Consider the following 22128-nt stretch of genomic DNA (forward strand, 5'->3'; position numbering starts at 1 on the left):
TTGCCGGAACCAATCGACTCCAATTCTGAGTTGGTTCACGCTGTTGTGGTCGAAACAAAAGACGTTGCCATGGAAACCCTTTTTATATCTATCTCCAATCCATATGCAATGAGGGTAGTCAACTATCCAAACGTTCAACCGTTTTTTTCAATTATTTTCTTTATTTGCTTTCGATCATACAACTAAGAAGAACATATAGTTATAGCTACATATTTAGGGATGTTTATGTAGTATCTGATATATCTGAATTAGATTTACTAATGTACATACTGCTCTACGGGAATAGGGGGCTGATATCTTAGTTAACTACGATTTACATGTTGAATTTAAAGCAGTTAGCCTACACACTAGGCCCTCTTCACTTCCATAAAACTTTTGTCGTAATATGAATAGATTACAATGAATTTTCACTTAAGCTAGGGGGTTACATCTACAGATCAGTAAGTTTAGTAATACGGCTTTTCCACGCCTTGAGCTGATTGAAGCGATCATCGTCGTAATCTTCAGCGTTTCACCTTGAGCTCACCATCCTCCAGAGCAGTTAGATCGCTCATGGCTGCAAAACCAATCGACAGAAATTGAGATCAATTTAGCAATGATTGGCTGATTGACTGACTGACTGATTGAATGCATGAGGATCTGCGTGGGATGAGCTTTTGAGATTTGTTCGATCTTGATATTCGAAAGGATCAGATTGATTGGCTTTTGACTGAGTTGAAGGTGTTTGATTTTGAGGTGGTTGTGGGATTTGAATCTGAGTAGGTGTGTTGTAGGTGGCAGTGGCGGTGGCGGTGGAGGTGATGCTCGTGATGCTCCGCCGCTGACGTGGTCTGGCGGCTTTACTCGAGCGTTATTCTTTCTCGCTGCGTATCAGGATCTTTTTCTGCACCAGCTTGCGTACCTGTTGCGTTGTGGGCTGCGATATGCCGCCCTGTTGTTGCTGCTGCTGTTGCTGCTGCAAACTGCCGACCGTAGGCAACGTGGTGGTCGTCTGAGTGATGGTCATCACCTCCGCCGGTCCAGCAGTTGGTCCTGCAATACTTGTGTGCTGCTGCTGTTGTTGCTGCTGCACAACGGCTAGAAGATTGCCTCCTGCCGTCGTCTGCAGCCGAACAGGACTGGCGTTCTGCCGCTGATTATGCTGCAGTGCAGCTATCAACGTCTGCTGCGTGGTCTGGCCTCCTGCACCAGAGGCGGCCACCTTTAGAGCACTGGCAATGCTCGGCCCAGCAACATGCGTGCGCAGATTTCCCGCGGCCAAAGCTTGAGCTGAGGCAGCTGAAACAACCTGAAGACAAAGAAGTTAGAATTAGTTGATTTAGTCTATGGATCACAATTAAAATTAACGCACCTGAATGGTTTGACGCTGGTTGGCCTGTGAAGCCACCGACACGGGAATCACCCGTCCCACGCTCGTCTTACCCAACACCAGATTGGTGGTGGCTAACGTACCCTGCTGGCCACTACGCATCACTTGTTGAATCTGCTGCACGGTGACCGAATTCGGCAGTGCCTTTGTGTTTTGAATGTGCAGCAATTGCGCCTGTACACTGCTGCCTCCTCCAACCTTCTGTTGATGCTGCTGCTGTTGCTGCTGCGAAGCAACTGTGGGCAAGGTACCACCGCCAGACACTGTGACGCCCTGCTGCTGTTGCTGGGGCCCAGTTGTCGTTACTATATTGGTGGCCGTGGGCTGGCCACTGGCGCTGACCAGCTGTGTCATCCGGCTGATCTTACGTGGCATCGTCAGCTGCTGTTGCATTTGCAAATGGCGCATCTGATTGGGCATAGTAACCTTGATCTGGCTGCCAGGTTTGAGCTGGGGCAGTGTCATATTTACGCTTCCCGCCTGAACAGTCGGGTTAGTAGCCGATACAGTGACTCCGCCTGCACTTACACTACTTCCGCTTGCCGCCGCTGCAGTGGAAGCTTTTACTAGTGACGCGATCTGGTGCTGAGTTACCTGCTGCGGTTGCCCGGCCACTGGTAGTTGACCTTGCTGCTGCTGTTGTTGCTGCTGCCCAGTGGTGGTGGTAAAGAGAGCTCCAGAGGCCTGCTGCGCCTTTTGGGCGGCAAGAATATTATGACGCTTAACCAGTAACATATCCCCAGCTCCGGTAGTGGTGGTTGTTCCGTCAGCGGACACCACTTGGCGCTGTAGCTGCTGCTTTCCGGCCGCCATCTGCTTGATGAACTGCGTCCTGGCCTGTCCGTGCATTTGCACGCTGCTCACCACGTTGCCCGCCTGCACTGTAGTGGAGGTACCCGGCATGCCCGACACGGCTACTTTTTGGCTTGTCACGTGCGTGCCCATGTTGCTAGCTTGGATTATGGTGCCGCCAGCTTGCACCAGATTAGCGGTAGTTCCAGAGCCGCCAGCTGATCCGCCGGGCACCGCTTGTGTCGTTGTCTGCAGCACCTTCAAGCTGCGCTGGCGGTAGAGCTGTATGTGTGCTCCCCCAGATTGCTGAGTCCCGGGAATCACCGTCGTTTTGCCTCCCTGCTGTAATGCGCTAACCGGGATTCCCTTTGTGGTCACCAGCTGTGTGGTCTGAGTGGCTGGAGAAGTAGGAACAGCCGCCAAACGGAGCTGCGTCTGGAATTGTGCTGGACTAACGCCTTGTCCCAAGTTCGGCATCGACACAATAGACTGACCACCGGCTGTCGTTCGCTGTTGAAGGGTGTTTCCTGCAGCTGTCGACACAATCCGCTGACCACGCAACATGGCCGTGTTTAGAGTGGTTACAGCCGTGGTCTGATGCTGTTGTTGTTGCTGATTGGCAGTGGTGGTCAGTACGGTGCCCACGGTGGGCAGAGTGCTAACGGAAACCACCTGCGGCAGGGATTGGGTCTGCACAATGCTGCCCAACTGGGGAGAGCTGTTAACGGGCAAAGTCTGTGACGAGATGGACACGATCTGGGCACCAGAGCCTATCTGGGGTTGCACCACTGCCGGAAGTGACTGTACTGGAGTGGTCAGGACCACACTCACGCTGGACTGGCCACCAGAAGCAGCTGCAGACTGTTGAGCCAATTGTTGCAATTGGCCCGCAGTCAAACTGGAGGAGGCACCAACAATAGTCTTGACCAACTGTTGAGTATTAGATTGTCCACCCTGGCCGGGGTGCGTACGCAATTGCTGCTGCGGTTGGTGGAGCAGAATGGCAGTCTGTTGACCGGGCGAGACATTGGAACTGGTCAAGTGCTGGATCTGCAGCTGCTGCAACTGACCACCAGCGGCGGGCACAGCCACTGTTGTCGTGGTACTGGGCTGCTGCTGCACGAGTTCCACGGTTTGCTGCACGGGCAGAGTCTGTTGGACGGTTGAAACAGTGGGAAGTTGTTGCTGCACAACCTGCTGTTGCTGTTGCTGTTGTTGTTGGACCTGCTGGACCACTTGTTGCGGCTGCTGTTGCTGCGGCGGTGGAGGTGGTGCAGGCTGTTGCTGCTGAGACTGCTGCTGCACTTGCTGAACTACTCCAACCGAAGGCTGGGACATCTGCTGCCCCCGCTGCTTCTCACGAATCTTATTTGCCTTCATGGCCGCAATGTTCTGCGGCGGCACCGGTTGATCGTAATTTTGGATGCCAAACTCCTGCAGCACTTCCATGTGCTTGGGATTCATCAGACTGGGAGCACTAAACTGGCGTTTCGGCGGCGGTGCCTTCTTTAGATAAGCAGTCTTAATGCTGTCGAAGCGGGATCGCATCGTCTTGTAAAACGAGGCGTTGTTATCGCTGACATACAGCTGGGTAGTTCGCAAATATCGCAGCGGACTCTTCAGGTACTCAGTGCGCAGAGTGGGCTTAAGCTTCTTCTGCTTCTTCGGACTCTCCACCACCTTGCCTTCCTCACGCGGCTGAATGTGCGTCTCGTACCTCCAGCGACACTGCCTCGCCGAACGGTAGGTCTTCGAGCAGAAGTTGACCATCTCTGAGACGAGGTCCCAGTTGGGCGTTTGGCCCGGTGAGAGCAGCATCAGGCTGCAAGGTAATCCTTGCAGGTTTACCAGGACGTGCAGTATGGCCATATCCTCGAAGACGCACCACTCAGCCATGGCCTCCGGTTCGGTAAGAGGTTTCGTTGGAAGTTGAGGTTTCAAGCCTGGTATCGGCATATTTGGCTTGAAACTTCCGCGGAAACGCTGGCTCTTCAGCTCACGACGTAGACGCGCCAGCTGTGGCGTTGGGCGATCGAAAAGCGATCTGGGAGGCACGTAGTTATCCTCCCGGCGCATCTTATTGGGCCGTCTGCTACCATCGTACCCAGCATCCGTGCGCGAGCGCTTGTGCTCCTTGCGTACGTAAACTGGGGGCAGATCCATCTCCGCAATGGGTTCCAGCTCATACATGAACGACAGCGAATAGTCGATATAGATATCGTTGTCGTTGTCTTGCGGCGGAGTGGGCGGACACCACATCTAATCAAGGGATCACAAATAATTAGCACTATGAACCAGGTTATAACGCACTGCCACTTGAACTTACCGGCATCTGCTCCATGGTGTTGCGCGATATCCAGACCTGGACCAGATGGTAGCCAAGAAAGTTAAAGAAAAGAATAGACGGTTCAACATTATTTTCATGATATAGCAACTCTGTTTTGGTGTTGGCTTAGAAAATATTTTTTCGATTCAACGTATAGCTTTCGATAAGAACTGATTTTAATATTATCATACTGATGGCGTTGTAGCTTTCATTCCGAACCATTTTTAAACTTTCGTACGGCGCTTGGGGGCTTAAAAAATAATTTTGTAGTCATGAAAGGATTAATTGGATACTAATTGCGACACCAAAACAGAATTCTACATTGTTTACAGAAAATAATATTTAACAATCTTTGGATGATCTCCAAATATTCTTTTCCAACTTGGTTTTATGAGGACGGAAGATTTGTTTATTTTTTTTTGAGGCAACGCACGAAATGAGTCCGTAAATAAAAACCACAACGTCTTTGAGTTTTGTTTAATTTTTAGCTTTGTTTCTGTTTTTATACTTTTCGTTTTATCTTGTTACACAATCAATGGATTTTGATACTTTTTAAAGCATACGAAATGAGTTCTGTGTCTTATTGGTTAGTCAATCTATGCTCATAGTCTTTAGATTGTTAATGATTCGTTTAAATTAAAGTACAAAATAAATTATAGAATGCAAAAATTTTTAACAATTATCATAGTATACCTAGTGTTACGATCTAATGCAGTTTTTGGGAGAAGTGTTTGTTCTGTGTTCTCGATTGGTTTTTTGACAAACATTATTTAACAACAACAATCGAGGATGTGGTAATTTAGAGTACAATTTGCTAAACGCATTATATATTCGTGCAATTTTATGTGACTTCCTGTTTACACTCCCGCTTCGTTTCACTTTTTGACTTTGATTTTTAACGGCTTCATCACTTGTGCAGCGTGTGACAAGTCGCCCAATTTTGTTCCCTGGCACCCAACGTGATTTAAAAGTAATTAAGAATGATGAGACGCCCAAATGAAGTATGTTCATCCTCATCTTTCCCGAAGCGACGATGCTATCCTTACGTTTGTTATCCCCGTAATTCTGCTCTTCTTTTTCGAATTCCGCTTGACACATAAGAAAAACCGGAGTTCAAACAAAAGTAGCAAAATGACCAAGAGTAGTAATAACAACATCAGAGACTTTTGAGGTAGGACTAGGGACACACTCGACTTGCCTCGGGGTCAAGTTAAGTTACTAAAGTTACACTTTAGCAGGAATGGATGGCTTTACTACCACTTTGCTGGCTTATTATAACTCTATGGATAATTAGAACATCTGATCCCTTCAGTTTCGAAATATAAGTGGGTACAAAAGGAAGTCATTGGTTGCACGGACGAATGGCAAATAACACACTTGGTCAAGATGTTAGAGGTCAAGATGTTTGACCACATGAAGTTTAATTTGTTATCCTAAATTCTTGCGTGGGTTTCGCCGCCTAACTAACTTATCTCATACGATAGAAGGAAACTTGTTACAGTCTATAAATACTCGTTTTGCATCAGTCGGCAGCAGTTGCCTGGCAGCAGTAACAGCTGGGGAAGGACTCGTCTCCCCACAGATAATTGGTCGCCCACTAAAACGCACACAGCACACACAGCTGATAATACTGACTGAGGTATGATAGTGAACATCATCACCTGGATGTTCCGCTCGAGGAGACATTGCCTCCTGAAACACCACTGACTGCTGCTGATGAGCTAGTGCTCGCTGCCGTACCAGGAGTGGATCGAAGCATCACTCTGGGGGACTTGGATATCCAGCGGTGTAAGGAGCCGATATTGCTGTTGGCTTTGCTATTAGTTTCTTCTTTCTTCGGCAGCTTTGGCTGGTTAAGCTTTCGCCTTGGTTCGCTCTGAGACTCCTTTGGCGTTGACTCGGTCCTGGGTGTCTTTTTGAGACTCCTATTGGCGCTGCTTTTATTCAATGCATTTGCTACGGGACTCATGTCCAGGGTCCACAGATTGATCTTTACTGAGCCGCGCGACCTTGTACGTGGCGTGTGGCCGACAACCTCGCTCTCGTCACTCTTATCGGAATTCTGCGGCGGCTCTTTAGCCTCTGTCTTGCCATCGTGATGCTCATCCGTGTCTGATTCCTCACTGACATTGTAATAAGTGGAGCTAGTCATTGTGGTGTCCTGCACCTGATCGTGTGCATCCCAGTCATCCAAGCTTTCGGCTTCTCCTTCTGCCGTACCATCTGCCGCTGTACCATAGGTGGAGCTGGACTTGACATCTGATTCTGAATCTTCAGTATCGACATCAACCATCTCCTCTTCCCCGGCTTCTTCCTCGTCATCGTCTTCGTCATCATTTGTCTGCGATCCAGTTTGTATGGTCTCTTCGTCAAGTGCCGAGCCAGCTGTATCCACCTCCTCCTCCTCGTCGTCGTCTACTGTGGCATTCGCGTCCTCGCCCTCCGTATCTTCATCCGACTCCTGCTCTTCCTGCTCCTCTTCATCTTGGTCACTGTCATCATCCATATGTTTTAAAGGAGCTGCAATTGTAGCTCTCCTTTCTAGCAGTTTCCTGCGTGTGGCGGCCACTGCAACACTGTCTCTTCGCCCCCGTTTAGGAGGCGTTGTCTTTATACTGTTGTTCGCTGAAACATTCTGTTTGAGTGGCGTCTTTAACATCTTGCTCATAGCAATGTTGGCTGACTGTCTTTTGGGACGCTCCTCGACGATCAAAGAGGAATCCTCTAAAGTAGATGCGGCTGCAGATGCAGCCAAAGCTGTGCGTGTTGTCTTTCTAGTGGGCGGTGTTGGGACACTAGCCATATTGACTGCGCCCAGCGAGTGGAGACGGGTGTGCCGCCGAACTTGCGTAGCGGCGACTGTTCCCTTGCCCATCGTTGTGGACTTCGTGCTGTTACTTTTGCCTCGGCTACTGCTACTGACCCCCATCCCCGTTCTTCTTCCTGTGCCTGTTCCTGACCCCACTGGTACACTCTGATTGAGGCTGTTCTGGCTACTTCCTCGAGTCGTTGCCGATTTACTGTTCTTGTTGCTACCATTGCTATGGCTGCTAACACTCCTGCTCAGCTTCTGAGCCGAGTTTCTCCGATTTACCCTCACCAGTGTTCGCTTATTGGAAGTGGAATCTTTTTTGGTATTAACCTGATTACTCGAATCCTTGCGACTGTAGGTAAGCATCTCCTCCGCTTCCGTTTCCTGCTTTAACAGCTCCTCCTCCTTGTGCATGGCCGCCAACCGATTGGCCTCCCACTCGCGTTTCTGGGCCTCCAGTTCTGCTTCCGCGGCTCGCAATTGTTCCGCCGTCCATGCCGCTCCAGTTGCTTCCACAAAGCGCATGGCATAGCGCTCTATGGGTGAGAGCTGAAAAGAAATAAGGTCGGAAAAAATAATTATATGATCGATTCATAAAGAATTATAAAGCATTGCACTAATTACAAAATTGTAAGACGTTGAGTGATACAATCGTGGCGTGGGTATGTCGCCTCAACTATGTCTGAAGGTCTTGTCCGAAAAGGATTGCTCTTGGCAACACTCACTTCATTGGATTTGATTAGAAATACAAATTCAATGAGTTGCAAGTGTTGCCGCAATAAAAACTAGTTTTGCGTTGTCAAAAAAAAGTATAAATGGTGATTTTATAGATATTAGACTTTGAGTGATACAATCGTGGCGTAGATTAGGTCGCCTCAACTATGTCTAAAAGTTTACTTTCCAAAGGAAGATTTTTTCTGTGCCGCACTCGCTTGACCGGAATAGCTTCAAATTGCAAGGTTTCAGTTTAAAGTGCAAGAAAGGCAATTGACATTTGACATACTGAATTGACATTAAAATTGTTAATAACAAATTTTATACTTGGCTAAGCCGAATATTTTAGACTAAGTCACAGTTTTCTCAATCCCTTACTGAACATTAACTCACCTGTTTAACCAAGTTCTGCATCTCCAGATCGGCCTTGCTGAGTTCCACTTGAGCGCCTCCTTCCGCATTTGGATCATCTGTTGCAATAGGAATGTTCTCGTCAAACTCGGCCAGATCCGCAGCCACCTCAGCTTTAGCCGTTTTCGTGGCCTGCACATCCTGCTCGTCCTCGGCGGCAGCCAACGCGTGTTCGAAGGCACGCAGTGACTGTTTCTCCGACTCCACAACCGTCGATGGCGTTTCCGAAAGCGTTGTCGTAGCAACAATTTTATCCTTATCCTCCGACTTCTCTTGGCTCGACTCGTCCTGCTCGCTCTGCTCCATTGTAAAGAGATCCTTGATGGTGGAACTCTTGAAGTATGTAGTTGTGAAGTTGCCACCCTCGATGGCCATGTCGGTGAGCATTCGCTTTTGGTTTGCCTTCTTGAGTATGTTAACCTCTATGGTTCTCTCGGAGACAAGCCGGTAGATGTGCACATCTCGCGTTTGACCAATTCGATGGCATCGATCTTGGGCCTGCGCATCCATTGTGGGGTTCCAGTCTGAGTCGTAAAAGATCACAGTATCGGCACCCGTCAAATTGATGCCCACTCCACCTGACCGCGTGGAGAGGATAAAGCAGAAGATTCGTTTATCTCCATTAAACCGCTCCATCAGGATCTGACGTTGTTCCACCCGCGTAGAGCCATCCAAACGTAGATAAATATGACCATGGTAGTTGAGGAAAGATTCCAAAACATCCAACATCTTCGTCATCTGAGTGAATATCAGTACACGATGCCCGTTTACCTTTAGCTGACGCAGCAAACGATCCATGGTCTGCAACTTGCCACAGTCGTATTGAATGAGACGCGGATCTGGGAACTGAGTGGTCATTGCCGAAGTGATTGGATGCAGCAACGCCAGCTTAGGCCGTAAGGCCTGCTCTACAGTGTTTTCTATCTCACGTTCGTACTGCCAGTGTGTCGATGAGAGATTCTGCACATAACGACGGATTCGGGGAGCACATACAGAAGGAACGTATATCACATAATTTGCAAACAATGGCTTTAGATCAGCACATCTTTCCTCGAAGCTCTTCAGCAAGTGGTTTAGGGACCAACCATTCCGATGCGACATGGCAGTGCAGCAGTTGGCGTATCCACGAGTCTGCCAGGTTGATCGCTTGAGAGATCGTGTTGCCTGCATGCAGCGCTGTATAGCTCCGCGACAATCTTCGCCGTATATGGGAGTGGCATCCGTGCGGCGACGATTTATCATTGCCATACGTTTTAGCGCTGCCAATCGCTGTTCCTTGCGCATCTGAATCAGCTCCTGCACTTTGTAAGGATCCTCCGCTTCAGTTTCTTCCTCGGGCTCCGTCTTTCCATTGGCAATGCTTTGCTTTTGTGCTGTGCTTTTTACATGAGTGGCCAAATCTTTGACAATGGGTTCCCTTATTAGTTGCTGGGCAGAAGTAGTTGATGCAGTAACTGTTGTTCTGGAAGTCGTCGTGGACGCCGACGCTGTGGTTTTACTCGTCAGTGTTAGGCGGGCTCCTGCTGCTCCTGAATTTGTCGCCGGTGTGAGGTAGAAAAATGGCTTTCCGTCTTGCATCGTTTTTGCCACTTTAGCGGGCGTTGGCGCATTTATTTGTGAACGTGCCCCCAGCAACTTGGAGTTGCTCAGCACGCTTAGAGCCCCCGTAGGAGAAGATGCTGCGGTCGATGATGTTGTTGTCACTACGCTATTGATCACCACTGGTTTCAAAGCCATATTCACAGGATTAATCGAAGCACTGACCCTTTTTAGGACTCTTCCACTTGGTAGCAAATTGCGCATTGGCACAATCTTTGAGCCCTCCAACCGCATGGCTGGACTGGCTCCTACCCTCACTGCATTCAATTTGATGCGCTGCGCCAGTTCCGCGCTACGTACTCGGATGTGAAAGCGGTATTTGCCATTAGGACAACGGGGAGCTGGTAATGGAGCTGTATCGATATCCTCGATAAGCTTGCGAGGCGGGGCGAGCAGGCGGGACTTGTGCGAGACGTAGGCGGTCATAGTTTGCTCCAAATGCAACAGCAAGAGGTTTATGGTCTCTAGATTTATTTGCTGAAAGAATATATATAAATTAGTCTAAATTTGAATTGGCTATAGCCTAATAAGTGTTTTGTTGGTTGAGCGAATCAGACAAATGCCTCGCAAGAGCGAACATCCTAAAAAAGTTTACGACTCTCTCCAGAATAGATTAAGTCCAACTATCAGTGACAATTTAACATCATTTTCAAACAACGATCAGGAAAATAAAATCGAAAAAAAGACGGAAGAAATAAAACTCACCGTGAACGGATCGTACTCCATAATATCGCAGACGAGTCGCGGAGTGTGGAATGTAATTCCATCCATTTGAAATGGCGAGGTCGTAGGACGCGCTTCAAACATGTTCGGATGATTGCACACCTTTCGCAACTGCATCAGAACGTTAATTACGCTCAACAAGTTGCCAGTTTGCAGGGTCTCACGAGTTCTATAGGAAAAACATAGGTTTATTAGTAATACATTCATTAATACATAGTCCAACTCAAACTTACTTGGCACGACTCATGAAGTCCTCATAAAGATAGCGTTGGCGACTCGATAGGCGACACATTATCACATGCTCGTACTTCTTTGGCATCTGTTTTTCCACCTCCTTCTTGAGGCGTCGAAGTAAGAACGGACGTATCACCTGTACGGAGAAACAAAAGCAAAATTCTAATTACTGCGCATATAGTTTGAAATTGCGGATATCTTTATAGGATCATGTTAGGGGCGTTTTCAATGTGAGTAAATTGGTAAGAACATGACCACATGGATAAGACGCATCTCCTTGATCTGGCAAACTAACAAATTGTCATCACACGAAGCTAGTTCTAATGTGACACAGAGTGCATTTGCAAAAGTAGAAACGAAACATGGACATTTTTCTTATATATAGAATGTTTTCAATGTTAACGGATTAGAGTTAAAGAAACTAAAATCACTTGCAATTGTAATGATTGATTTTGCACACATCTACGATTTTCAAGAGCATTTAACGAGCTTGCAAGAAAACGCTTTTAGGTGCAATAAAAATAATTGATTTATAATAGTGTAAAATGCGTTTTCAATGTAATTATCCTAATACGGCATTAAATACATGGATAAGACGCAACTCTTTAATATTGCAAACTAACAAATTGTCTTCACATGTAGTTAAATTCGATGTGACACAGAGTGCATTTGCCTAAGAATTCTTAAAAAGTATGTTCACAATATAAATGGATTTGAGTTAGAAGAACAAAAAACACTTGCAATTGTGAGGATTGATTTCGCACACATCTACGATTTTCAAGAGCATTTAACAAGCTTGCAAGAAAACGCTTTTAGGTGCACCGGAATGAATTGACTTTCGATAGTGTAAAATGCGATTTCAATGCAATCAACCTTTTTCGGCACTAATTGCATGGATAAGACGCATCTCTTTATTATAGCAAACTAACAAATTGTATTCACATGTAGTTTATTTCAATGTGACACAGAGTGCATTTGCATAATAAGTTTTATAAAGGATGTTTACAATGTAAACGGATCGAAGCTATAACGAAACTGAATCACTTGCTATTGTAAAAATTGCTATGGCACACATCTACGATTTTCATGAGCATTTATCAGGCTGGCAAGAAAACGCTTTTAGGTGCTGACCATCTAAAAAAAAATGTTGATCTTAATGCTATGCTTACCTTGTGCAATCGCGTAATCAAAGTCTCGTTGTACTCCATGTTGCCCTCAATCATGCCAGTCATTGGGTTCGAGAACCATTCCTTAAACTCGCGGTGCGATGAGAACACATATGGCATTAGAAAGTGCATCAGAGACCAAAGCTCCATCAGATCGTTCTGCAGTGGGGTTCCAGTTAATAGCAGTCGTCTGTAGAAAGTTAAGAAAAGTACATTATAAATTCATTCGTATTAATAGCATCTTTGTTATTTGTCTCAAAACAAGGCCACAAGCATTCTAGGGCTAGATTAGCATGCTCTGGTTTAGTATGCGGCATTATAGCGAAATTACTTTTAGCACCTAAGCGTAGTCGCCATGCTAGTTTAGCAGTCGCATGATTACTGATTTTTGGTGCTGGATGGCAGGCTTAGCAAATGCAAGCGAAATTCCATATTACTCACCTCTCTGTGGAAAAGTTAAGTAGCAGCTGCCAGCGCTGGGACTTGAAGTTCTTTATGTTTTGCGCTTCATCCAGGATAAGGTACTTCCACTTTTTGCGGCGGAAGCTCTGTTGATCCTGCACCACCAGCTTATAGGACGTGATACACACATGGAACGCATTGGGCTTGGTCCAGCCTACGCGTTTCAGCTTGCGCTCCTTCTGCGATCCGTAGTAGGTGAGTATTTTGAAGCCGGGACACCACTTCTTGAACTCCATTTCCCAATTCAGCATCACAGACGAAGGCACCACAATGAGATGAGGTCCCCAGTTGCCCTTTGCGCAGGCAAGGTGGGCCAATAGCGCAATGGTTTGGATGGTCTTGCCCAGACCCATCTCGTCGGCCAAAATGCCGTTTAGCTTGCGCTCATTCATTGTGACCAGCCAATCGAGACCGATATGCTGGTACTCACGCAGGGAGTGTTTTAGCAGAAAGGGCACTGGTGTAACCACATTGGTTGAGGACAAGGTATTACCCTTAGGCTGGAGGCTCTCGGCCAAGGCGGCAGCGTCGTTTAGCATATCATCCTTGTTGCCGCTTGCTCCAGCGGTGCCTCCGCTGCCAGCAGCTCCACCTGTTGCGTCAGCGTCCGCCAGAAGACTCTTAAGACCGTCCTCTGGCTCATCTTGTTCCTCCATATCCGTATCGGTTTTAACTGTAGAAACATCTTCTTCATCCTCAGTGGCCCCATCTTCGCTTTCGTCGGTGGAATCAACAGCAGTCGAATCATCATCAGAGTCCAGCTCAGGATCACGAGGTGCTAGCTTTCGTCGCTTAGGACTAGGCGGCTGGTCACTGACTCTTTCCGACTTGTATTTCGCTAACAACTGCTCTACTGAAAGATCATTGTCCGCTTCCAGTTCGTCGATCTCCTTTTTGTGGTCTATCTCCTGCTCGGCTTCTTCTTGTTTGCTGATTGTATTTTCGTCATCATCGCTGGCTTCCTTCGCCTCGAACTCACTATCATCGCTGTCATCAGGCGTTTCGGTCTTTATCGCAGAGCTCTGCTCCTCTTTCATAAGCTTATCACGATTTTCAAGATAGCCAGGTGGTAGATCATTAAGAAAGTCATCGAAGTCCATCTCAGATTCTTTCGCTAGCGCCGTCACCTCCTCTTTCACATCGGCTGCATCTTCTTCGGCCTTGGCGATAGTCTCCTCGTCATCTTCGGAACCAGACTCAGGCCGGAAGTCATCTGTAAAGTTGAAGATGTTTTGATTAGCAATTGTTTAAAGCTGGGAGTACAAATTAAAAGTGGATGCATAAGCATCAGGCAAATGCCTCGCAAGTGCGACCATCCCAAGGTAACATCGACGTGTTCAAGAATAGACCACGTCAACGTTTCAGTTTGTAGTTTATCATCAAGTGCTCTGTTCTGGAATAATATTTTAGGGCATAACTCACCATCGGACTCCCGTTTCGGCGATGTTAGGCGGCTAGAATTAAGACTGGGCGTATCCGCCACACTCTTGTTCATTCCTTCGGCCAATTGCTGCGAGAACTTCTCTGTCTGGTCTACAATAAAGCTGAGATGTTGGTCTAAAGCTTGCTTGCGTTTTTCCTCAATCTTGGTTTGGTGCTTGTACTCGACCAGCTTCTCAACATTCGACCAAAAGCTCTTCACCTCGCGTGCAATAAAGGAAGCTACACGCTTTAGCTGCAGCTCTTGTGCCTTTTCCGCCCGCTGGGCAGCGGTGGCCTTATCCTGGAAATACTTCTGCACCATTTTGGCACACTTCTTGGCGGCGTTTTTCTTCCACTTGCGTTCCTGTGCAAAATCAGCCGCCAGCCAGACCATCTCCTCGAGGAGATAGTCCCAATGCGCCTTGGGGCGGCTGGGCTCCTGCAGCTTGGGCAGGCGCCGCTCAGTCCATAATCCCTCTCTCTGTAATTCCGATATACGTTGCATCACGTACACCTCCTGCTTGGCCTTAAAAGAAAACTCCTGCGCCGCACTGTTGGGCGTTCCGGAGCCACCGCCCAAAGCTGGGCTGAGCAGACTGCCAGAAGTTGGAGTGCCAGGCGTGAGTCCTCCGCTGCCGCCCAGAGCTGCCGGACCATTGCCCGTGTAGAGCGGTGTGGGTGTGAGGCCTCCTCCACCTCCAGATGCCGCGGCGGATCCACTTGTGGCATTGTTCTGACCTTGAGGGCGACGCAACGCCGTGGACCCGGCGGTTGAGTTGCAGGGCAACAACGGGGTGCCACCTTGGAAAAGAATTCAAAAAGCGATAGATTAGAAAAAAAATCATTTACTTAAGGGACGGCGATAAAAGGTCAACTCTTGGCATGCTGGAAAGTGCATCAAGTACAAAAGAGCTACTAGGAAAGCAATAGTGAATGAATGAAATAGAAGAGATAGAATGAGAATCATTTGCGAATCGGTTGCTAAACGAAAGAGGTGGGAACTGCATGCAAACTTAGTCTTAATGTGAGGCCCGAATTCAATGCGGCAGCTGGGCTGAAGATAGTTGCCACATGGATAAGCGAAGCATCCCCTTATTCTGGCAAGCTTACAAATTGTCTTCACACGGGGCTGGATATCGATGTGACACAGAGTGCGCTTGCTTGTTTCGGCCGATGTATAACTTTAAATATTAATACTTAAATGAGCCCAGCTTAAAATGGACCTGATTCTGTCATGGATCCAGATCACTTGCAACTGCGACAAGAAAACGCTTGTAGTCACTTGTAGTCAGCGTTATGGATATCTGCCACAAAGAAAGGCCGAATCACTTGCAACTGAGCTTCGCTCTGGCACACATCTACGATTTTCAAGAGCATTTAACAGGCCGACGAGAAAACGCTTTTAGGTGCGACATAAAACTAGTCTAGGGCTAATGATATTTTAAATAGATGAATATGAGGGGATGAAAAAGAGAACCCAACCGATGTGCTAAGTCCTTTAGTTCGACGCGATCTCTAGTTTACTAAGTATGCTTAAGTTTGCTAACTTGCTTACAAATCAACGCAATCAATTAAACGATACATTCATCAATTATTTATCAATTCAAACTGAAATTAATAAGCAGATTTACCAATCCAAACTAAGGGCAAAAACACCAATTCTAGAAAACAATTTACAAATTGAAAATATAATCTTTATGCACATCAATCAATGCACTACTTTGCTTGAGAAATTATAAAATGCTTTACTGGTTAAGACACAATCTGGTTTAAGTAAGAATTTAAATGAAAACAAAACGAATTTTAGCTGTGAAAATTTTTGATATTTTTTTGTTGTTTGCGAACGATAAGCACCTGGCACCAAAGGTACAGAAGGATTTCCTACGGCAGCAGGAGGAGCGGGTATTTGACCGAAGACCATACCGTGACGACCTCCTAAAGGTCTACCGGGTATGTGACCTATATTATAACGATACAATTATGGTGAGTTGAGTGTGTGCGTTATAGGAGAATGTAGGCAGCATTAATGTGGGAACAGAAATCGGAAAAATAAATAACTTGTAAATAATAAATAGCAGTACGTGATAGTTGGTTATGCTTGTGTTTTAGTAGGTGTATGTGTATAATAAACTAACAAAATAATCTTTGCATTTTGCGAGTTTAGTTTGCTTTTGTTGTATTATATATTAGTAATGCACAATAGTTGGCGGCCACAATATAATATCGGTATAACATTATAAGTTTTTAGTGCAGGACGTGCGTTGGCAGTTGGCGCAGTTTTAGTATCAGATTCGGAATTACAGGAGTTGGTATGCAGTGGTCTAGATTTTGCATCGATTTTACAATTTGAATTTGGCGTAAATGGGGGGACAAACATAACAATTTTAAACAACAAAAAATACAATTTTGTTTGATCCAAACGAACACAACAGAAACACAAAAGTCTTCATAACAATGAGAGGTCGAAGAGGTCAACTGGGAACAAGATGAGTTTACCTTGTTGCGTTAGCTGGACGACGGCAGCGGGTAGCTTTGTCGAAATGGCCACTGGTGTGGCTCCAACTGCTGGGATTTTGATTTCCGCTTCCACTGCCAGGACATTACCACTAGCCTCGACCGATGCGGCAGATGTGCTAGTTGCGGCGCCACTTGTAGCTGCTCCGGGAACAGTGCTACTTGAGTTGCTGTCTGTTGTTGCGGGACTTAAGTCTGTGAAGCTGCCAATCTTGCTTGGAACTTGAGATTGCGTATTCTAAAAGAGACATCGAAATCTTAATTAGTACAATACCAAAGAACCTTAACCGGAAATTAATCAATTTGTGTTTTCAGACAAATGCCTCGCAGCTGCGAACATCCCTTATAAAAGCCAGAATCAATCAAGAATAGATCGATTTAGGCACTCAGTATGATGTGAACATCATTAATGTAGTGTTATTTTGCATTACTTTCAAAACAATGTTCTTACCGTTTTCACAGTACTATTGCTGATATTGCCATCCAATGGCACTGCTTTGTTTGCACCAGTACTGATGCCACTGACCAATGAGGACTCCACAGAGTCGGTCTGTTGGGTGGTAAATTTCTGATTCTGTGCCGCAGCTGCTGCTGCTGCTGATGTGCTCGGCTTATCTTCGTGTATCAGCTGATCTATGCGATTCGCATTGCTGTAGCTGATGAACTGCGGGGTTGGTGTCTTCTTGCGCCACGCGGTGTAGTCCATCATACTGCCGCCGTTTTGTAGGTAAAAGTATTCGGACACATTTTCAAGATGCCTTTTTATAAGAAAATGTGGTATTTAGCGTTATTTATTAGCAAAATAGTATGCATTATAACTCACCTTTCTTTAAGATTACGCAAGATCTGCAATTTCTGCTGGAGTATGCGCTTCTTGAGGGCATTCAAGTCCTGCAGGGCCGTGGAAGAAAGCCCCCCGACCTCGCTGCTGGAGGCCACCGACGCTGGTAGCAGGGAGCTTACAATGTTGCTGCTCTCCGCTGTTCCAACAATGCTTGAGGCGCTCGTCCTGTCCTCGTTGTTGTCCACACGCTGACGCTTGGCCTGCGGCGGCGAAACAGAGGCTTCTATTGTGCTGGAGGAAACGGAGGTTGATACGTTGGAGTGGGCGGGTGCTGCTGCTGCCGTTGCCTCTGCCGTTTGCTGTTGTTGTTGCGGCAAGGGCGACAGCGGCACAGGCAGCTGCGCACTGGCCAGTTGCTTCTGTTGTTTGCTGCTGCTGGCGATTCCCTTGACTTGGGTCGCTATATGTTGGTGATGGCGGGTGGCCGGCAAGGCTGCTCCTACTGATCCTGCTCCTGCTGGTACTGTTGTGCTCGTGGATTTGGCTGGGGCAACTGAAGTTTCCGTTGAATGTGGAGTTACGCGGTCTGGCACAGCAGGAGGGGCCGGGCTGAGCCCTTCATGCCCCCCTCCTGCTGAATTACCTTCATTCATGTTTGAGACATCTACAAGAAACAACAAGAAAAAAAGGGGGCGTGAGTTCCCAGTATTATTTTGAAATGACAGCGAATGGCGGGAAAAAAAAACGTGGCCCGCCTCGCACACGTGCCGATGCTGCAGCCCTGGTCAAACCGCAAAACCCATTAATTCTACAGAAATGAAACTAATATTATCGCTGCGTAATATCCATAATCAAACATGACGGTACAAAAACCCACAGTCATCTTACAGAGAAAATAAAAAAAGAAGGCTTATCACACAGAATGCACCCCTTGAAAACAAGAAAAATGCAACCCTGCGTCTTGGTTTTTTCCGTTCCCCACACATACGCTTGCTATTTCGACTTCCGCATGGAAAATGTGGAAAACCGATAATCTAGGCACAATATTTTCCACTGTTTGCATGGTTTTTAAATTTTCACCAGAATTTAACGCTCGAAATAAGCACTACACACATATGAACACTGGACGTGCTAGGGCCCGGCTGCCAGAGAGAGATGACTATACACAGCGACATGGCGGCGTCGCTTTGTCAGTTCTCGGCGCGGCAGACATTTTTTTTCACTTTTTCGTACCTCAGACGGGGAGAATTTTAATCACAAGATTTCACCATCTTTGCAGGGCATCCGTGCTTGAAAATGATGCCAATGCGTCGTGGAGAATGTGCCGCACTCGTTGGTCTGCAATCTTGCACATTTATTAGATTTATTAAATTTTTCAGCAGTCCGCGAGCACGTTTGCTCGTGTTCAATTTCGAGTACAAAATTAGTGCGACCGTTGGATTGCCTTAGTGTGCCAAAAATCAGTGTGACCACTTTGAAGTACCAAGGAAATGCTAAGAGCATTGCATTTATACCGACCGACCCCTTCTGAAGCCGCCCATGGCAAAGCTGGAGAAATCAGCCTCCTGTTGAGCTAAATCCAACTACTGCAAGCTGGTCACGCTGGCAAACTTTGGTGACGGAATGGTGACGACACAAACAATTCGCTTTAAAACTTTCTTGCGGCCGTAAAAATGCGCAAGCACTCTGGCAGCGCAACGTAATTGGAACAAATGTTTGCTGAACCACAACCGCCCACTCAATGTAAGCGCCAACGTCTTTTCCACCGCCGCCGCCGTCGTCGTCGCCGCCGGAATATTTTGTTTACAGTTTTGCTTACACAAGTGCAATCGTCGATAGCTCAGCTCTACATTTTGGAGTAAGAAGTAGTATTTTGCGCCGTATCAGAGGGTCGACGGAAGTTTCGTATCAGTACGATATAGCTTTCAACGCTTTTGCACACGCGGCGGGACGCCCACGTGAAGTTAAATCGCAATTCTCGAAACTCCTGCTAGAAGAGAAAGTACGGTGAATTCCCGGCAAGATGTTGGCCCACTCCGCCCATGTTATGACGCTGGCCAACAGCATCATAGGCGTCGGCATCCTGGCCATGCCGTTCTGCTTCCAAAAGTGCGGCATCCTGCTATCCATCGTTCTTCTTGTTCTGAGCAATGGAATCACACGGGTTTGCTGTCACTATCTTATTAAAACTTCGCTGCTGACACGTAGAAGGAGTTTCGAGATGCTTGGTCTCCATGCTTTCGGTACTTCCGGAAAGCTGCTGGTGGAGCTGTGTATCATTGGGTACCTGATTGGAACGTGCATCACGTATTTTGTGGTTGTGGGCGATCTGGGTCCGCAGATAATCGCCAAGATATTCGCCCTAGACGTGGCGGATCACTTGCACCTACGGAGTTTGGTGAGAAGCTGACATTCCATGCAAGAACAGAAACTTAACTCTAATCTACCAGGTCATGGTCGTGGTCACTGTGGTGTGCATAGTGCCCCTTGGCATGCTCCGCAATGTAGACAGTTTGTCCGCCGTATGCACTGCTTCCATAGGTTTCTACGTCTGCTTAATTCTCAAGATCGTGCTGGAGGCCCAGCCTCACATTACGGCTAACGACTGGACGGAAAAGGTGCTTTACTGGGAACCGGCGGGCGTGCTCCAATGCCTGCCCATCTTTAGCATGGCTCTCTCCTGCCAAATGTTTGTATACCCAGCTTTCTTTGTTCGGAAAATTTGTTTAAATATCTGATCCATAGGCAACTGTTTGAGGTCTTTGAGAGCATTAACAATCAAAGTCTAGACAAGCTGAACGGCATCGTCCGTAACGCCACTTGGATCTGTACCTTTGTTTACATATCTGTTGGATTTTTCGGATATGTGGCGTTTTGTACGCACACCTTTTCGGGTAAGCCAACCACCTTGAGGAATTTTCCGTTCTACATATTTGGCTTTGTATTTGTAGGCAACATTCTGGTGAATTTATCGACCTCCTTCGGTAGCGATATCATTAAAATTGGCTTTGTGCTGTCGATTGCATTTAGTTTCCCACTGGTAATCTTTCCCTGCAGAGCCAGTCTCTATTCGCTGCTATACAGAAAGGTATTTTTGTATGTTTAATCTGGAAGAGAAGACACTAAAAATCTAATCTGTTTAGGGTCACACGGAAAGCAGTAGCTACATACCTGAACAACGCTTCCGATTAATCACTATCTTCATCGTTGTCTTTTCGTTATGCGTGGCTTTGGTTATTCCCTCCGTGGAGCTTATAATTGGATTGGTGGGCTCCACTATTGGCGTAGCCATTTGCATAATGTTTCCTGCATCCAGTTTTCGAAAGATCATCAAAAAGGAATCGATGGAACGCACTCTTGCTCAGTTTGTATTTGTAAGTGGATTTCTCTTAATGATCCTTGGAACATATGCCAACCTAAGTGCAATTGATGAAAAGAGCTCGGGCCCAGAGTTTGATATGGTTGCCATAGGCACCCCTCTGTATCCCGATGGTCAAGTGCCCGCTGTGGTCGGCGAGCTACCAAAGCATTTGGCCAAAGATTCCATCGAAAGCGAGAAAAACCTATTGTTAAAGAAACTGGATGTCCAAAATCCAGAAAAAATAAAAGAAACCATAGAGGAAAAAATTGTTGATTTACCAAAGGTAGTGCAAACAGCTTCCTCCGACAACCCACCTTTGCCACCACTGCCCATCGATGAAGTCCATGTAGTTCACATAGATAGTAAAGATTCTGAAACTGATCTTAAAAAACTACCAGTAGAAGCGGTTGAAGTAAACCCACCAAAAGCCGAACCACTCGATGTCAACCTTACCGCGGACAAGCCCAAGGAGAATCCACCTGCTGTGGTTGCATCGCTACCAGAAGAACGAAAAATAGGATCAAGTGTGTTATCAGCAAGCAATACAATTGATGGAGCAGCCATCAAGAAGGAGGAGGAAGTGGCCGCAGAGGAGCAAAAGGAAAGTAAGGCTAGTGCAGATGAACTTATCAAAACCCAAAAGGAATTAAAAGAGACCAAAAAATTATTGGCGAAAACCGTTGGCGAGCTAAATGAAGAGTTGGCCAAACAAAATTCAATTAACCAACAACCTTTGGAGTTACAGAAAGATAGGCCTTTCGACGCAGTCGCTAAAGTAGCCGAGGAACCGAAAAAAGCTGAAATTGTGCTCAAGGAGTCGCAGCCAGTTGCTGAGGAATATAAGGAAAAAAGGCGCCAGGCATCATTAATGGACATACTCACGGAAAATACTCATTTGCGCGATGAGAAAGAGGCCCATGCAGGCGTTTTTGAACCACTCTCCTACAAAACCGGAGAGTTACTCAGGAATTCGAGCTTAGATACAGACACGCTGGTCAAACGCTTGCCCATTCCACTGGCCCTAATGGTGAATGCTACTCAGCTTAGGGCTTCAAATGACTCGGAGATTAAGAAACCCAATCTTGAAGACAACGTAGAGGCAATCCGCCGGGAGCTGCTCAACCTGCGAAGTCCAGGGGATGCGACAGAGCAGCCACCGGCAAGGGTAAAACGTGAAACCTCCAACGACGAAAACTGCCTACGCCAGCCGAAGCTGGATGAAGTGAATAATAATGTGGCTGCAGCTGCCTTGAGCTTGAACATGGAAAGTATTGGCCGTGATCTCAAATCCGTCAAAGATGATGACGTCGAGATAGTTACTGAAAACGAATCCTACCAAGCGAGTCCAAATGGAACCCAAACTCCGCAGCAGACGTAAAGAGGATAGTGTACAACTATGGAAAGCTTTATGTATATAATCTTTACACGTATTTATTTAG

General features: G+C 46.7%; 2 protein-coding genes and 11 non-coding genes across 16 annotated transcripts; 1 reads left to right on the forward strand and 12 right to left on the reverse strand.

Annotated features, from left to right (window-relative positions):
- Nucleotides 1-141: 141 nt before the first annotated feature.
- LOC122612324 (helicase domino) lies at nucleotides 142-18752 on the reverse strand. 3 transcript variants are annotated; one of them, XM_043785861.1, is made up of 15 exons: nucleotides 18562-18752; nucleotides 17368-17992; nucleotides 16996-17302; nucleotides 16527-16782; nucleotides 14031-14831; nucleotides 12588-13821; nucleotides 12150-12336; nucleotides 10980-11116; nucleotides 10729-10915; nucleotides 8407-10500; nucleotides 7630-7848; nucleotides 4488-4523; nucleotides 1352-4420; nucleotides 902-1288; nucleotides 142-556 (listed from the first exon to the last, which is right to left on the reverse strand). In XM_043785861.1, exons 2-15 carry the CDS (start codon nucleotides 17979-17981, stop codon nucleotides 551-553), a joined length of 9534 nt encoding a protein of 3177 aa, XP_043641796.1. In that variant the 5' UTR covers nucleotides 17982-17992; nucleotides 18562-18752; the 3' UTR covers nucleotides 142-550. The 3 variants fall into 3 exon arrangements, with proteins under 3 accessions (XP_043641796.1, XP_043641795.1, XP_043641797.1); XM_043785860.1 differs by having other exon boundaries at nucleotides 142-1288; XM_043785862.1 differs by lacking the exons at nucleotides 12588-13821; nucleotides 14031-14831; nucleotides 16527-16782; ... (1 more) ...; nucleotides 17368-17992; nucleotides 18562-18752 and having other exon boundaries at nucleotides 142-1288; nucleotides 10980-11142; nucleotides 12150-12261.
- LOC122615394 lies at nucleotides 10568-10676 on the reverse strand. The gene has a single exon (XR_006325843.1). It is a non-coding gene; the product is annotated as a small nucleolar RNA Me28S-Am2589 (small nucleolar RNA).
- Nucleotides 11189-11326, reverse strand: LOC122615347. Its single transcript, XR_006325800.1, has one exon. It is a non-coding gene; the product is annotated as a small nucleolar RNA psi18S-841/snoR66 (small nucleolar RNA).
- On the reverse strand, nucleotides 11365-11495 carry LOC122615349. Its single transcript, XR_006325802.1, has one exon. It is a non-coding gene; the product is annotated as a small nucleolar RNA psi28S-3316 (small nucleolar RNA).
- On the reverse strand, nucleotides 11516-11654 carry LOC122615346. The gene has a single exon (XR_006325799.1). It is a non-coding gene; the product is annotated as a small nucleolar RNA psi18S-841/snoR66 (small nucleolar RNA).
- Nucleotides 11671-11801, reverse strand: LOC122615348. The gene has a single exon (XR_006325801.1). It is a non-coding gene; the product is annotated as a small nucleolar RNA psi28S-3316 (small nucleolar RNA).
- LOC122615345 lies at nucleotides 11822-11960 on the reverse strand. Its single transcript, XR_006325798.1, has one exon. It is a non-coding gene; the product is annotated as a small nucleolar RNA psi18S-841/snoR66 (small nucleolar RNA).
- On the reverse strand, nucleotides 11977-12108 carry LOC122615350. Its single transcript, XR_006325803.1, has one exon. It is a non-coding gene; the product is annotated as a small nucleolar RNA psi28S-3316 (small nucleolar RNA).
- LOC122615395 lies at nucleotides 13889-13997 on the reverse strand. Its single transcript, XR_006325844.1, has one exon. It is a non-coding gene; the product is annotated as a small nucleolar RNA Me28S-Am2589 (small nucleolar RNA).
- On the reverse strand, nucleotides 15050-15192 carry LOC122615344. Its single transcript, XR_006325797.1, has one exon. It is a non-coding gene; the product is annotated as a small nucleolar RNA psi18S-841/snoR66 (small nucleolar RNA).
- Nucleotides 15311-15441, reverse strand: LOC122615351. Its single transcript, XR_006325804.1, has one exon. It is a non-coding gene; the product is annotated as a small nucleolar RNA psi28S-3316 (small nucleolar RNA).
- On the reverse strand, nucleotides 16849-16957 carry LOC122615396. The gene has a single exon (XR_006325845.1). It is a non-coding gene; the product is annotated as a small nucleolar RNA Me28S-Am2589 (small nucleolar RNA).
- A 77-nt stretch (nucleotides 18753-18829) lies between the features above and the next one.
- LOC122612326 (putative sodium-coupled neutral amino acid transporter 10) lies at nucleotides 18830-22090 on the forward strand. 2 transcript variants are annotated; one of them, XM_043785865.1, is made up of 6 exons: nucleotides 18830-19071; nucleotides 19168-19726; nucleotides 19779-20017; nucleotides 20074-20222; nucleotides 20280-20416; nucleotides 20472-22090. In XM_043785865.1, exons 2-6 carry the CDS (start codon nucleotides 19352-19354, stop codon nucleotides 22065-22067), a joined length of 2496 nt encoding a protein of 831 aa, XP_043641800.1. In that variant the 5' UTR covers nucleotides 18830-19071; nucleotides 19168-19351; the 3' UTR covers nucleotides 22068-22090. The 2 variants fall into 2 exon arrangements, with proteins under 2 accessions (XP_043641800.1, XP_043641801.1); XM_043785866.1 differs by having other exon boundaries at nucleotides 19173-19726.
- The last annotated feature ends 38 nt before the right edge of the window (nucleotides 22091-22128 follow it).

Source organism: Drosophila teissieri, chromosome 2R, assembly GCF_016746235.2.
Source record: "Drosophila teissieri strain GT53w chromosome 2R, Prin_Dtei_1.1, whole genome shotgun sequence".
In the NCBI taxonomy this organism is placed as follows: Eukaryota; Metazoa; Arthropoda; class Insecta; order Diptera; family Drosophilidae; genus Drosophila; species Drosophila teissieri.

Excerpts from the sequence above, each read along its gene's own strand:
- LOC122612324 (XM_043785860.1), bottom strand. The coding sequence starts at position 17,981 with ATGAATGAAGGTAATTCAGCAGGAGGGGGGCATGAAGGGCTCAGCCCG. Across the intron at positions 10,916-10,979 it reads GACTTCATGAGTCGTGCCAA|AACTCGTGAGACCCTGCAAA; the intron begins GTAAGTTTGAGT and ends TTTTTCCTATAG. Across the intron at positions 4,524-7,629 it reads GCAAGGATTCGAGTAATCAG|GTCTGGATATCGCGCAACAC; the intron begins GTTAATACCAAA and ends CATCTGGTCCAG.
- LOC122612326 (XM_043785865.1), top strand. The coding sequence starts at position 19,352 with ATGTTGGCCCACTCCGCCCATGTTATGACGCTGGCCAACAGCATCATA. Across the intron at positions 19,727-19,778 it reads ACTTGCACCTACGGAGTTTG|GTCATGGTCGTGGTCACTGT; the intron begins GTGAGAAGCTGA and ends CTAATCTACCAG. Across the intron at positions 20,417-20,471 it reads ATTCGCTGCTATACAGAAAG|GGTCACACGGAAAGCAGTAG; the intron begins GTATTTTTGTAT and ends TAATCTGTTTAG.